The sequence below is a fragment of the Terrapene carolina genome, unplaced genomic scaffold (genome assembly GCF_002925995.2).
Source record: "Terrapene carolina triunguis isolate 2854851 unplaced genomic scaffold, T_m_triunguis-2.0 Scaffold250, whole genome shotgun sequence".
Taxonomy (NCBI): domain Eukaryota; kingdom Metazoa; phylum Chordata; order Testudines; family Emydidae; genus Terrapene; species Terrapene triunguis.
The window spans coordinates 257,394-272,494 of NW_020664601.1; the positions used below are offsets into that span (position 1 = coordinate 257,394).

General features: G+C 46.4%; 1 protein-coding gene across 2 annotated transcripts in view; it reads right to left on the minus strand.

Annotated features, from left to right (window-relative positions):
• Window positions 1-4,060: 4,060 nt before the first annotated feature.
• EPS8L2 (EPS8 like 2) overlaps window positions 4,061-15,101 on the minus strand; it is a 131,812-nt gene continuing 120,771 nt past the window's right edge. For both annotated transcript variants that reach the window (XM_029912833.1, XM_026657619.2), the window contains exons 17-21: window positions 14,621-14,740; window positions 10,980-11,112; window positions 8,126-8,309; window positions 6,977-7,106; window positions 4,061-6,615 (exon numbers count right to left, since the gene is read on the minus strand). In XM_029912833.1, the coding sequence (XP_029768693.1) occupies window positions 6,544-6,615; window positions 6,977-7,106; window positions 8,126-8,309; window positions 10,980-11,112; window positions 14,621-14,740 (639 nt within the window). In that variant the 3' untranslated portion in view covers window positions 4,061-6,543. The remainder of the gene's footprint in view (window positions 6,616-6,976; window positions 7,107-8,125; window positions 8,310-10,979; window positions 11,113-14,620; window positions 14,741-15,101) is intronic.

Sequence of the window (15,101 nt, forward strand, 5' to 3'; positions counted from 1 at the left end):
GCTAGGCCCCGGTCAGCAGGAACTGACAGAAAACCTGTTTTCCCCAGACCAGGAAGGTTCACCTGGCTGGCTGTTGGCCTGGAGTTTCAGGATTGTATGTTTCACAATGGGGCTCTGCTCACCAGCCTGAACTGGATGCTAACGAAGGGTTGTGGAAACTTCAAAGAGGAAACAGTAACAGGAAGAACTAACCAGTGGTGGGGGAGGGAACCCTAGCTTGAGATACGCATCAAAGGTTTCATGTAGTTGGGGGACAAAGAAGACACCCTGGCATCCTTCACCTACGACACTGGTTTTTAACCTGTGGACCCCGCAGTCTATACCTAAGATTTCCAAAGGGTTCTGCACCTCTATTAGACATTTTTTAGGGGGTCTGCAAATGAAAAAAGATTGAAACCCACGGATCTAGGAAGTAAACCGTACGTTTACTTCATGAAAGGGGGGTGTCAACCAGTGTTGGCGGAAAATTTTGGAAAGAACTCTGCATGAAATCAGATCCTTTAGACAGGAGGATAGTTTGTTAGTCAAGGTTAGTCTCTAGAAAGTGTGTTATGATTTTGTTTTATAGGTAACCATTTGTTTCCAGTATTCTTACAATCACTTGGATCTCTGTTCTTTGACAATAAACTTATTCTTGTTTTCATTATAAATATATCTCTGTGCTGTGGTGTTAAGCAAAGTGGTGATCCTGAGTTGAATCTTACAAACTGGTGTGCACTGCGTTCGTTTGGGAATAGCAGGCCTGGCAATTTTGTGAGTGTTCAGTGGATAAGGGGCTGTGGACACTGCCAGGAATGCTCCAAGGACTTGGAGCTGGGGTGTACTTATCGCTACCTGTACAGCAAGAGGGAGGCCTGAAAGGCACTGCTTGTACTGCCAGAGGCTGGTGGTTTCAGGAAGGTGATCCACCACAGTCACGGACAAGACTTTCTCACACTAAAGGCAGGTGGTGGTGAGTGTTACAAACCCAGGGCCGGCGCTTCCATTTAGGCGACCTAGGCGGTTGCCTAGGGCGCCAGGATTTGGGGGGGGCGGCAATTTGGCGGCGCGGGGTCCTTCCGCGCTCTGGGTCTTCGGCGGCATTTCTGCAGCAGGTCCTTCACTCGCTCCGGGACCCGCCGCTGAAGTGCCCCGAAGACCGGGAGTGTGGAAGGACCCCTGCCTAGGGCGCCAAAAAACCCTGGCGCCGCTCCTGTACAAACCCTCTCTGTTTTATTGAGATGAAAGCAGATGCTCCTCTCCATAGAGGAATGGGGAATTTGGCTTCCCATTGATGTGGAGGGAAAGGTGGTGCTCCTCCCTTCTCTGGCACCAGGGTGGTTGGATGCCCTTTTTTGGGACAGGACAAGATGCCCCTTCGTTGGGGAAGCTAGCACCCCCCACCCTGTTGATGGGAGAAAGCTGGTACGCCCATGTTAGCGGGTAGTGGGTAGCTAATGCTTGAGGGGATATATGGGGAAAGAATAAAGATCTATCAAAGGACCCAGAGTTACTATGCTGTTAATAACAGGTGAAGTTGCATTTGGCAATTAATTGAGTGCTCCTGTGTGTTTGGTAACTTCAGGCAGAGAGTGAGCTGGCATGGTGAAAGGAGGCAGATTGTAGGGAAGGCCTGTTTAAGGTATCTGCCCCTTTTACAGCTGGCCCTTTCTGTCTGGCTCTGGGGGTTTGGAGCATCGCCATGATGCAGATGTAGTTGCTATCTCCCCTCCTCCCTCCCCCCCCCCCCACCCTGGAGCAGGCTGCATATTGAACAAGGAGGCAGGTGTAGGATTGCTTTTGGTCTGATGTATGTGGGCTGCATTAATTTGTTTAGTACCTATGAAGCAAGATTCAGGCTGTACATGCTGGCCAAAGACATTGAAGGAGCTGTGTCAACATGCCCATTTCCCCCCCTCTCCCATCCTCCCAGCTATTGGCAGGGATGTATTTGCCCTCCTTGTGGATCCCTTGGTACTGTGCACTGGACCACTTTGGGGGTTTTGCACCCCTCCAAACAAAGTGGCAGCTATTCTTAGCGTCAATGTGCCCACTAATTTTAACAAAACTCCTCCATTTTTAGATATGTTGCTACTCTCTATTAGATGATTAAAGGACCTGTTCACAGTGCTGTGCTGCTTGAATAGTTTAAGAGAAAAGGGTGTTGGGAATGTTCCACAGCCTGTCGACTGGCCTTTGAACAGGCAAAACACACTGGCTATGCTTAAGGCTGCGAGTCTGTCACGGCGGTCATGGAAGTAACGGATTCCGTGACTTTCCGTGACCACAGTGACTTCTGCAGCGGCTGGCTCGGGGTCTCCTGAGCAGCTCGGGCAGCCCCTGGGCCAGCCGCACTGGCCGCTGCTGGGGCAGTCTGGGGCCATTGCGCCTCCCCCCAGCAGCAGCAGGAGTTTGGGTGTGGGAGGGAGCTCAGAGTTGGGGCAGGGGGTTGGGTCGCAGGAGGGGGCAAGGACTCCGGGCAGTGCTTACTTCGGGGCGGGCTCCCCAGAAGCGGCAACATGTCCCTCGGCTCCTAGGCAGAGGCGCGGCCAGACGGCTCTGCATGCTGCCTCTGCCTGTAGGCAGGGCCGTCCCTAGACGTTTTGGTGCCCTACGCAGCCCCCCGGCCGGGGGTAGGATGGCCCCAGGCCTGTGTGGGGGGGGCAGAAGCAGGCTTGGAGGATAGGGGGGAATGGTGTGTTATGCTTCCCACCGCCCGGTGAGTGCAGGGCAGGCTGGACCCCTTCTGCAGTCCTCAGGGGAGGGGGTGGAGTGCGGGTGTGGCTGGGGTGGGAGCAGGGGTGGGAATAGGCGGGGCTGGGGCAGAGCAGGGGTGGGGGTCATGGGGAAGAAGTGGAGCAGGGGCTGGAGCAGCATGCAACTGCATAGGGCACCAGGAAATGTGGTGCCCCATATTTCCTTGTGCCCTAGGCAGCTGCGTACTTTGTGTATGGGTAAGGATGGCCCTGCCTGCAGGTGCTGCCCCTGCAGTTCCCATTGGCTGCGGTTCCAGGCCAATGGGAGCTGCAGAGCTGGCACTCTGGGTGGGGGCAGCGTGTGGAGCCCCCCTGGCCACACCTCCGCCTAGGAGCCGAGGGACATGTCGCTGCTTCCAGGGAGCCACACAGAGCCAGGTAGGGAGCCTGCCAAACCCCTCCCCCCCGGCAGCAGCGGGGGTCCTGGGCTGTGCGCTGCCCTCCCTAGCACCAGCGGGGGTCCCGGGCTCCCCGCCCCCAAGTTTTAGTTAGGGGTATATAGTACAAGTCATGGACAGGTCAAGGGCTGTGAATTTTTGTTTACTGCCCGTGACCTGTCAATGACTTTTACAAAAAATACCCGTGATTAAAACATAGCCTTAGCAATGGAGCCTATCTTAGATACTTTGATCATACGTTTCCCTTGATTTTATCTTGTAATGTCTCATCTGTGAGAGCTGTGACAGTGATTTCCCATAATTTGCTTGATGTGTCAGAATACTCCGCTGCATAAACCTCCCAGGACAGAAAAATGATATTGGTGAAAGAAACATTAGTGTTTTGGGATTCTCAAATTTCATGATTATCGGTAGGAAACTTATACTCCTCATTGACCACAGCCTCTTTGTCAGAATCTGCAGGCTCAGGACAGGGCTACCTCCACTGGCTGCCGTGCTCCTCTAGGTTTGGGCATCATTAGCGTCAGCCTGCTTGTATGCAATGCAGTACATTTGAAGCTCTGCACTTGCAAATACAGCTATACTCTCCAAATTGCCTCCTCCAGAGGTGAAAGAGGTTCCTCCCTCAAAGTATCAGAGAATGTGAAGTATGGATCCAGATCCTAATTTTCCCAGAGTTTGGGCTCTTTCAGAACTAGGTTTTGCTCCATTTCTAGTTTTGAATGATCATTATGCTGAAGTGGTCTCACTTTTGAACATTACTTGCTGACAAACAAGAAGAAACAGGCTACCCACAGCTCTACTGTTGCTGCACATCGACAGGCTTGCTGCAACAAAACATTTGAAAAAACGGCCATCTGCTCCAAAATTCTCTTGTTTTTGCTCATATCCAATTAAGAGCAAGAAAGCATTATACTTATAATTTAACTATTTTAATGAATCTTAAACAGTGCATGGTTATATCATTTTATCCTTAGTTCAATTACATTCATGTACATTATAGTTTTATCTGCAGACAGTACAAATATATCAGATGCATAGCTCATTCACATGGATACTAAACCTATGATGTGGTTTAGCATTTTAATAGATGCTGTCAGCTTTGGCAACAATTCTTTACAGAACTGTTGAATGGACTGCTAATATAAATCCAAATAGTTGTAATCGTGGGTGATTTTGTTTCCTTTATACATAAAGACAAAAATGGTGTGTTATGCTTCTTAGCTCACCTTTTGGTTTATTTTTGTTTTTTTAGAATTCATTTAACCCGCCATCCTTATACTGCTGTTACCATTTTCCAGTATTAATGCTTGCTTTCCCTCTACCCCAGTCAAAAACTGATGGTTCTCCAGAAGAATGATCTCCTTCATTCCACCCTGAGCCAAACCAGTACCCTTTTCAAATTCTAGCTACCTTGGTAAGTAACTGCTGATGTGGGAAAGAATATTATCCTCACAATCTAGTGCCTTCTCTGCACTGATGATTTTCTCTAACTGTTGCTCTGTCATCATTTTAGCCCCACTGGTGCTAATGATGGCCTTGTCTAAGGCTTTATTTAAAAAAAAATCATCCATTTAGAAACATTTTACAAAAAACAAATAATGCATCGGTATTCTTTAATATAGAAACCAACTCCCGCACCTACTCTTCCATTTACAGGTACATACAGTTCAGTATGATGAATCATTCTGTATTTGATTAAATATACAAGCATGGGCCCCCTTCCTGCAAAGGCTTATGCGTGTGTATTCCCACTGAAGTCAATGTGTGTAAACTCAGTGTAAAGTAAACACTAGTGTAAGTCTTTGCAAGATCAGGGCGAGAATTTCCATTAACATTAACCAAAGTTAACGTGGATAAAGGAGAGAACAGATCAAAGTTACTCCAGTTTTATTACTACCATCTCAGACAATGAGCAGTACCTGTAAATTTATTTGTCCTTCTACTCTGTAAGGCTGGTGAAAAAGTCAAGAAAAGGTGTATGTGTTCTGTTGACTGGAAACGTGCCAATTTCACTGTGCATGCTAAAATCCAGGAAATATATTTTATACTTGTTCTTATTTTAAAAATGTGTTATGAAATTATCACTTCACAATTACTTGAATATGTTACTTTGGGCAGGGAGCTTGTCTTCGTCATTTATATATACATAATCTCGAAGCCTGTCAGTGCAATCTAGATATTTAACAGCGTTAGGAAAAACAGGAAGTAAAGTACTAATAAATGTATTTGCTAAATTAAGTAATTTTTCAGACTTTTTTTCCCCAAAGATTTTTTTAATTGTGTATGAAATGGCCATCCCAACTTCCATTTAATTTCCTAGATGTTCACTACTTGTGTCAGATTGTTATATTATTAAAGCAGGGCGCAGGGCTGCATGCATAGGGAATGGTTGTGTGTGTGTTTGTGTGTTTCAGATTGGGAGTAAGTTTTATGGGTTTATCTTCTGATTGTTGAAGTCTTGGGTTTGACAATACTGTGGTTTGCCAGTTGGGATCAATGCCAAGTCAAACTGCTGCATAGTCGCATTAGGCCCCATCCACTGGTAGCCATTGTGTGGGTGAATGTAGTTGGACACTGCTTCCCAATTGGCAAATACAAATAATTTCAGGGTATTACTCACTGCTCTTTAGTGTTTAATTAAAACACTCCCTGTCCCTCAAAGAAAGCAGTAGCATTGTATATATATTTAAACAGGGTGATCCAACCCTAAAATCTGTTACACACTGTTGTAATTTCATTTTCAGGTACAGACAGGCCCAGCCCTTGTTTTAAAATCTTTAAGGCTTGAGAGGAGTGCAGGGGTAGAAGAGAGGGAGGAAACTTAACTGCTGCTGGGCCTTCATGAACAGGGAAACCCAGGATACTGTTGCTTAGTGTTTCTGCCACAGACAAGAAGGAAACAAGGGGGAAAAAAGCTCTAGTCTTTATGGTACAGAAACTCTAAGCATTCAAGCAGTCCTTTGTTGGGAGAATTATTTCTAGCCTTCTTTTTAGAGCTTTATCAAATCAATGGAGAGCCATACAGCAGTATATTATGAGGTTCTGGGTGTGTGTGTGTGTGTTTTTTTTTTTTTAACTTGAATCCAGCCTTGCCTCGTACATTTAGAATCCCATGAATTCAGATCCTGCTCATGCTCTGGACTGCATACACATAAAATTTCTGTATAAAATATATAGATATAAAAATAATATTTCATGCAATACTAAAACTTCTCTCCCAGCATGATAGCATATTGGTGAATGAGTATCCTCCTTATCAACAGTGTTCCAGGAATTGTCAGTTTCCTGGCAATTATACTGGTAGGTGATGGTCTCTGTAGTCTCTTTCATTTTGATCGGGGATCGGTGCTTGTTATTCCCTTTTTCTGCACTACTATGACTAATAGTTGAAAAAAGCAGATAGAACTTTAAAGAGCAGAATCACTCCTCTCTTGGCGACGTCTCATAATTTCTTGAAGCTCTGAATCCCCTCCGCATTTCTGGAATGGCAACAAAACATAAAGAGTTTGAACCTCAAAAAACAGCTTACAGCTTAACCTAAATAAGCGATATAGAATGCTGTCAAAGTGGAGCTGCTTTCAAGGAGATAGGATATAAGTTAATAGGCCAGATCTTTCCATTAAACTAGGTTGATTTGCACCAGCTGAGGATCTGGCCCAGTGTTTCTAAGTTGTAGTTTTCACAAGATTTCTATTGTTTTTATGCTAAAACGAGTGTTCAGCAGGCCTCTTATCTTGGCTAATATAACTGTGTTTCTTAAAATGCCTGTTTAATACAGCTTGCTAGTATTTTGTGCTACTGGGTTCCATACTAATAGGATTTTGTGGGAAAACTTCTTACCTCCAGGAGAGATTTTTGCACTGTAATTTTACTGTATACTCTGGCTCCTTCGTGACACACTTTCTTCAATTCCTCCTTATTCAGAGAGAAAAGCTGGGCCCCCGTAAGTATGCCAAGATGCTCCACGGTCCTAGAAAAACACAAGTAATGAAAGGCATGTGATACAAATGGGTCAGAAGAAGGAGAAAAATGGAGTGAGAAGTCTATGAAGGTTTACCCTATTATGGCAGTGTCCACTCAATGAGTAGTCAACACATGAGATTAGGCTCTGTCTCCATATATATTTAATATTATTATGAAAAGTTAGCAGCCCATATTTAGTTATTATATACTTAATTATAATCTCTAGGTAAGAGGTGTTTAGGAATTACAGCCCAGACATGTGATCCAGTTCTAACCCTAGTTCTTATATTGACTCTCTGCAGTCTTGAGCAAGTCACTTGGGGCCAGATTTTTAAAGGTACTTAGGTGCCTAAAGATATAGATAGGATCTAGTGAGATTTTCAAGAACTGCCTAAGCTACTAACTCCTATTGATATTAAACAGAGTTAGGCACCTGAACTTTTTCAATATCCCACCAGGTGCCTCTCTGTCTCTATGCATCTGAATACCTTTAAAAATCTGGCCCGTAGCTTTTCGGTGCCCCAGTGTTCCCATCTGTAAAATAACTACTTTTGCAAAGTCCTTTGGGATTCTCAGCAGTAAGGTGTTTTCCTGTGAACTAACCCTGTCATCCAGGGTTGATCCTACTGGGAGATGCTAACTGGGTCCTGCTGACCACAGGTGGCTTGCTTGCTCCACCTTGGATATAAGGGAGGTGGGAGTGCACCCCTGAAGAGGTGGTGTAGAGATTGAACAGTCCTCAGGGAGGAACTTTAGGAGTAGCCACATCTAGAGAGAAGACACCGGCTGGCATTTGTGTTACATTGATTGTCTCTTTGTCAGTAAAACAAACCCCCTGGGAGTAGTTCGGACTCTGTACTGGCTGTGCGTACTGTGTTAAGAGCAGGGTAGAAGTGTCACTTGCTCACAGGCTTTATAAATTAAACAAACATAAGCATCCTGTAATCCAATAAAAATGTCAAAAGCCTCCTTCTCCCCCCTTTCAATGAAAGTTCAGCATCTCACATAGCAGCTGTGCAGATTTACCCTTTGCTGAAGGAATTTGCTTCCAGCCACGCTTTGACCTCTTCAGCGCTTGACTCAAACGTCAGGGGCACGGCAACTTGCTGAGGCTTCTCCACCTTAAAGTTTCTCTGGGGGGGCTGAACTTTACTAGTTGTGATCTTCTTCAGCAGCTCATCATTCACCTCATCCATATGATGGATAAGTTCTGGAAAACGGAGCACACTTTCAGGTTACAAATTAGAGACCGGGGTGAAATTCTGTCTTAAGTCACAACCAGTGAAAATCAGTGGGGTTGCATAAGGTGTAAGTAAAGGCAGAATTTGACTCTGCAGCTCTATTAACTCTCTAAAAAAACATGCTCAAGATAGGAAATCAGGAAAGCTAAATAATGTGGTTAACTTTAAAGAAGTGCTTTGCGGGACGGGTGAGACATGACATGGCATTTTGACCAGGAAACCTGCTTCAGGAACAAAGTGTAAAGGAAACATTTTTAATGTGCCATCACTTTAGTAGTAACACGCTGAACCAACTGTAGGGTTCGCTCATATCCCACAGGCCCCAAAGCTAGCACCTGTCTTTTCAAACTCCTTTTTCAGCTTTTGAGGTCTGAAAACCTCCTTTCATGCCTTTAAATGCTGTATTTCCACAATACCTCTTCGGAGGGAGGGAATGCAAAATAACAGCCAGACACAAGTCCTTGTAGCAGAGTTTTAGGCTGATTTTAGTTTTCAAAAAGCTAGTTGAGAACCAGTCATAGGGTGACTTGCTCCTAAGATAAGTGAGTGGTTGGGTGCAGGTATTGTGTCTATGAATCCTGCAATGCAAAATCTTAGCCTAAGTTCTAAAGCAACTCCTGGAGGGCTAATTGGAGAATCTTGGAATAGTTGTTGGTGATCCTGAGAGCAAGGAGACAGACAGCAGAGATGGCATTGTGTTATGTAGTTACTAACTACCATATCAGGACTGGACAGTAATGACATATGGACATAGGGTAAATCCCTCCTCCTGTGTCTTACCTGTCTCTAACTAATACCTGAGGAATCTCTCTCTTTTTTTACATGGTGGTAGTAACTGAATGGTTATGTATTCAATTCTCAGTTAAATGAATTGTTGTGATGGGATTTCTAGTTCACAAGATGATTGTCATTATTAAAGCTGTATAATTTCCAGTTGATAAAGAAACTCTTCTCTTTCATGGTGCACAATGGCAAACTTTATGGGGAACAATTAAATTTTATTTCATAAGTGTGTATTCTAAGGGGCAGTATAAACCAAACCATCATTTGTAAGGTGTGAAAAAAATGAACACATACCCGTAGACCACCTTACTTTTAGCTGGCTGGAGCTTTACTTTACTAAAGTCAGAGCTGGTTGGGAAACTATTACTGAAAAGTGCTTGGTGGAAAATTCCAAAGAGCTGGGTGATTCCTTTTGGAGCCAGAAGTCCAGCACACTTTTAAAGTGATAAGAACAGGAGTACTTTTGGCACCTTAGAGAGTAACAAATTTATCTGAGCATAAGCTTTCGTGGGCTACAGCCCACTTCATCGGATGCATAGAATGGAACACACAGAAAGAAGATATTTATACATACAGAGAACAGAATCTCAACAGTGTTGCGACCCTGCCTCATTGTGCCTCTTATGGCCAGGGCCGGTGCAAGGAAGTTTCACGCCCTAGGCGAAACTTCCACCCTGCGCCACCCCCCCACCCAGCTAACTTCGCCCCCCCCCCCCCCCCCGCGGCAGCTAACCCCGCCCGCCGCGGCAGCTAACCCAGCCCGCCACCTGGCGAGCCTGCCGCCCCCCTCCACCTGGGGAGCTCCCCCCAGCAGCTACCTCCCCTCTGCAGCTAACCCCGCCCGGGGAGCCCGCCCCAGCTCACCTCCGCTCCGCCTCCTCCGCCGAGCACGCCGGCGCCACTCTAATTCTCCTCCCCTCCCAGGCTTGCAGTGCCGATTGGAGGAGAATTAGAGCGGGGGCTGTGTGCTCAGCGGAGGAGGCAGAGTGGAGGAGATCTGGGGTGGGGAGCAGTTCCCCTGTGCGCCCCCCCGTTACTGCGGGCGGCCCTCCCCGCGCCCCCCCGCCCCAGCTCACCTCCACTCCCCCTCCTCGCCCGAGTGGGCTTTTCAGCGCCCTCAACCACTAGGTGCCCTAGGTGGCCGCCTAGTTCGCCTAGTGGTTGCACCGGCCCTGCTTATGGCCACAGCCCTGGCAGGCCCCCTAGACCAGGATTTGTACAGGGAGTCTCGGAAAGCAGCTTCCTGGCTGTCTTCCATAGTGATTGCACTGGGGGAATCCTCCCCTGGCCAGAACCAGAGTTCTTGCAGCCCCTGTGTGCTGCACTGGCCCTTTTATATGGCATAAAGAGGCCTGAGTAGGGGTGAAGATCTTTCCCCTTTTCTGCTGCCTATGTCATTTTAGGTACTTAAATATGGATTTAGGTGCATAGATTTAGGCCCATATACACAGTGACTAGGGAAACTAAGACAGATGAACAGTTTTAGAAAAGGAAATAAAGAAGGAGGGTGGTGAAGCACTGGAATGGGTTACCTAGGGAGGTGGTGGAATCTCCTTCCTTAGAGGTTTTTAAGGTCTGGCTTGACAAAGCCCTGGTTGGGATGATTTAGTTGGGGATTTGGGGGTTGGATTAGATGACCTCCTGAGGTCCCTTCCAACCCTGGATATTCTATGATTTTAAGAAGAAATCCACTAGCACCCAACACAAACAAAGGAAAGAACACACTGGTGGAAGCTTCTCAGTTTAAATCTAAGTTCCAGAACCGCAGTGCCAAGTTCTGTGGACTGTGTATTGTGAAACAATATCACATGCCTGAGTTGTGGTGAACGGTAAGAACCCTGATACTATGCACCTACGTTCTTTGGCATTGTGAGGAGAGTTCCCGGCTAACATTTCACTTCCCCATTTATCACCAGCGTAGCTACCACGAATCCTGTGAGTAGGGCTGGCAGGACCAATTCCTCTCGGACTCAAGTCTCCTTTGTACTTCTGGTTAGAATAAAAAATGGTTTTTATTAAGTAAAATATTTTTTCAGCATTATTAAATATTTGTCCCCCCACAACCATAGTAGATTAGAGCACAGTGGCCCAGGTCCTCAGCTGTTCTGTAAACTGGTCTAGCTCTATTGAAGTTAACATGTAATTATGAGAAACTGTACTTGACCCGCTTCCATTTAATTCTGTTTTACACCATCCAGTGAAATTGAATCAAGGATCTCCATAAGCCGAGGCATGAATATTCACATGCTATTGTCACCTGCTATCTCAGGTTGCATGAAGGCCTCACCATTGTGTTGCGAAATCATGCCAAGCTAAATGTGATCATGTACTGTTGGCCTTGCAAAGCCCAAAGTTCATTGCTTAATAACTTGCCACAGAGCTTTTTAAAAGATACTAATTTACAGTGCTGCTAACTCTCAGGATTTTATCATGCACCTTGCAATAATGAATGATTTTCTGAAAGTCTCCACTCTAGCTGCCAAGTGATTTTGTGAGAATCTCACTTTTTTTTTAAATGAAAGGTTAGTCTCCTGCACTTATGACTGTGTTGAAAAGCCAGAAAATGTGACATGAGTGGCCCCTAAGGCTCAGAATCCATACGGCAAAGAAATTGTATGATATCTTTAATAGCTCATGATTTTTAAATCAATTCACTCCACTCCAGTCTATCTCATCTTGCACTCCAGGGTTTTTGAATACCTGGGACTGACAATACTGAATTTATTGTCTCCCTACCTGCCTGTAGGTGACCTTCCACTCCCATTTTAGATAAATAATTCATCATTTACACTAGCTTGGCAAGAGCCTTTCATCAGTACATGAAGTTCTCAATGGCTTGGCCATGTAATCACAGAAAAAAAATCAGTATGCTTAAAACTCAAAAGCATGTGAAATTCTACTGCCACCCACTTGTAAGAGGTGGGATTAGATGAGGTAGGCAGGTGGCAATTTGTGACTACTGACTGGCTAAGAATTGCATGCCTCCTATTATCTTTATTATCCTATTTCCACCAACCCTGACTCGCTTGTGTCACCCACCTGTTCAATCTTGTAAACTCTTTGGGACAGGGACCGTCATTTTACTATATATTTATACCGTGCTTAGCACAACGGAGCCCTGACATGGTTGCTCTCGTCAGGGGTGGCTCCAGGCACCAGCGCAGCAAGCGCATGCCTAGGGCAGCAAGCCGCAAGGGGCGGCCTGCCAGTCGCTGTGAGGGCGGCAGTCAGGCGGCCTTCGGTGGCGTGCCTGCGGGAGGTCCACCGATCCCGCGGTTTTGGCGGCAATTTGGCGGCGGGTACGCTGAAGCCACGGGACCAGCAGATCACCCGCAGAAACGCCGCTGAATCCGCGTGACCGCGGACCGCCCTCAGGCATGCTGCTGAAGGCCGCCTGACTACTGTGCTTGGGGCGGCAAAAAACATAGAGCTGCCCCTGGCTCTCATGGTTACCACAATATAAAAGTTAATTAATAATTAGTAATAACAGAAAAGAGAACAGATGACCATGAGGGTATCTTGACAGGGGGTGACGTAATCTAGTGGTTAAGCCACAGGACTAGGAAGTTGGAGAGCTAGGGTACGTCTACACTTACTTCCTGGTTCGGCGGCAGGCAATCAATCGTCTGGGATTGATTTATCGCGTCTTGTCTAGACGCGATAAATCGATCCCGGAAGTGCTCGCCGTTGATGCTGGTACTCCAGCTCGGCGAGAGGAGTACGCGGCATCGACGGGGGAGCCTGCCTGCCGCGTCTGGACCCGCGGTAAGTTCGGACTAAGGTACTTCGAATTCAGCTACGTTATTAACGTAGCTGAATTTGCGTACCTTAGTCCGAAGTGGGGGGTTAGTGTGGACCAGGCCCTAGATGCTATTAGCAGCTCTGTCACTGACTTGGTGAGTGACCTCTTCCTTTCAGTGGGACTACTCACAGTAGTAAAGTTAAGCACCTGCATAAGTGTTTGCAGGATCGGGGCCTTAAGACCTGATTCTTAGAAGTTCTGAGCACCCACCGCTCCAGGTCAAATCAATGGGAGCTGCAGGGGCTTAGTCCCCATGAAATCAGATCCTTAACCACCTTGGCCCAGATCCTAAGGCCTTGGCTACACTGGCAATTCACAGCGCTGCATTTGCTGCACTCAGGGGTGTGAAAAAAAAGAACTCTCGCAGCGCTGGCAGCGCGACTACACTCGCGCTTCACAGCGCTGCCGCGGCAGCGCTGTGAATCCGCAAGTGTAGCCAAGGCCTTAATGTTATTTAGGCACCTAATTCCCACTGATTTCAATGAGAGTTGTGTGCCTAAATTCCTTTGAGAATCTGGGGCTTTGTGCCTGTTTCCTCATGTCATTATGCCTGTGATGGTCATGATAATGACCCACCCTCCCAGCAACATTACAAGGGCTAGTTCATTAACATCTCTAAATTACTTTGAGATCCTGGAATGGAAGCCTAGAGATGTGCAAAATGTCTGCAAGCTGGTGGAGGGGGCTAGCTGACTCAGGAACAAAACCAAAGGCCTGATTCGCTATTGCCCTGCAGCTTGCACAGGGATTTCAACCAGTGCACGGTGGTTGTGAAATGCCATTGAGTCACAGCTGGTAGCGTTTTACTCCCACATTGTAATTGAGTCAGTGACAACATAGTGCAGAGCAATGATGACTCAGGCCTTTTGCTAAGCGAGTATGGCTTCTCTGAGGTTTTTCTTGGTGGTGTGGGGCAGTGGTTCTCAACTAGGGGTCCGGGGCCCTCGAGCAGGTTTCAGGAGGGCCTCCAAGCAGGGCTAACATTAGACTCGCTGGGGCCCAGGGTAGAAAGTCGAAGCCCCACCGCATGGGTCTGAAGCCCAGGTCCCTGAGCCCCGCCATCCAGGGCTGAAGCTGAAGCCTGAGCAATGTAGCTTTGCGGGGGCCCCTGTGGCATGGGGCCCCAGGACATTGCCCTGATTGCTACCCCTGAACATTGGCCCTGGCTTTTATATGCAGAAAACCAGTTATTGTGGCACTGGTGGGCCATGGAGTTTTTATAGTATATGGGGGGAGGGGAACTTAGAAAGAAAAAGGTTGAGAACCTCTGGTGTAGGGCACATCTATGAAAACGAAGAAACTACAGGATTGTACATAAAGAGAAAAATCCTGTCTCAAGCTATAACCTAATCCTCTAGCAACTGAGTGTGGAGCTGTATCTCCTCCAAGGGCCCAGAAGCAGTTTTCACAGAGGTTTCTGGCTTTCTGCTGAAAGCTTAATTGGGTCTTCATTGTGGAGCTTTACTTTATCACTCCACCCTCTACACCAGCTGTGAGGTGTCTAAATAGAGCATTAACTTCCTAATAACATTTAGTTGTGAAGACAGCACAACTCATAAAAACCTATACAGTGAGGAAGAGGGTGTATTAAGAGGTCTACAGGTATCTTCCCCACCCCTTTTTTTTATGCCTACTGAAGCTAGCCATAAGCAGAGGCTGATTATGCACTGCAGCTGATCACCAATGAAACATCACCTGACTATAGAGCTGTTCATAATCCTCCAGTTTCACCACATCCAGGATGTTATAGGGGACATAACCAGCCTGCCCGCTCCGGTTTAGCAGTTTCCACCACTGCTTATTATCTTCCAACACCTGTGAGGGGAAAAAGTAATTCAGCCATTGAGACCATCAGGTATTCATGACACGTGCAAGGTAACAAAAATTTCACATCTTCACATGGGCTTGCAGTGGAAAAAGCACACATAATTATATGGGAGCTTTGTAATACAGGCAAGGAAACGGCAACAGATTCATGTAACATTAAATTCCAACGTTGTATTAATAAACACTCTCTGAAAAGGATTGATAAAACAATTGTAATAGTGGTCTATTGGGCAACAAGGCTGAGGAAAAATGTATCTAGTGTCCTTAGGAACCCCTAGCTCCTGCTTAATTTGCATGTTGTTTTTTAAAGCTTTAGTTGATGAGAGAGATCATGGTGTCCAGAAATGCT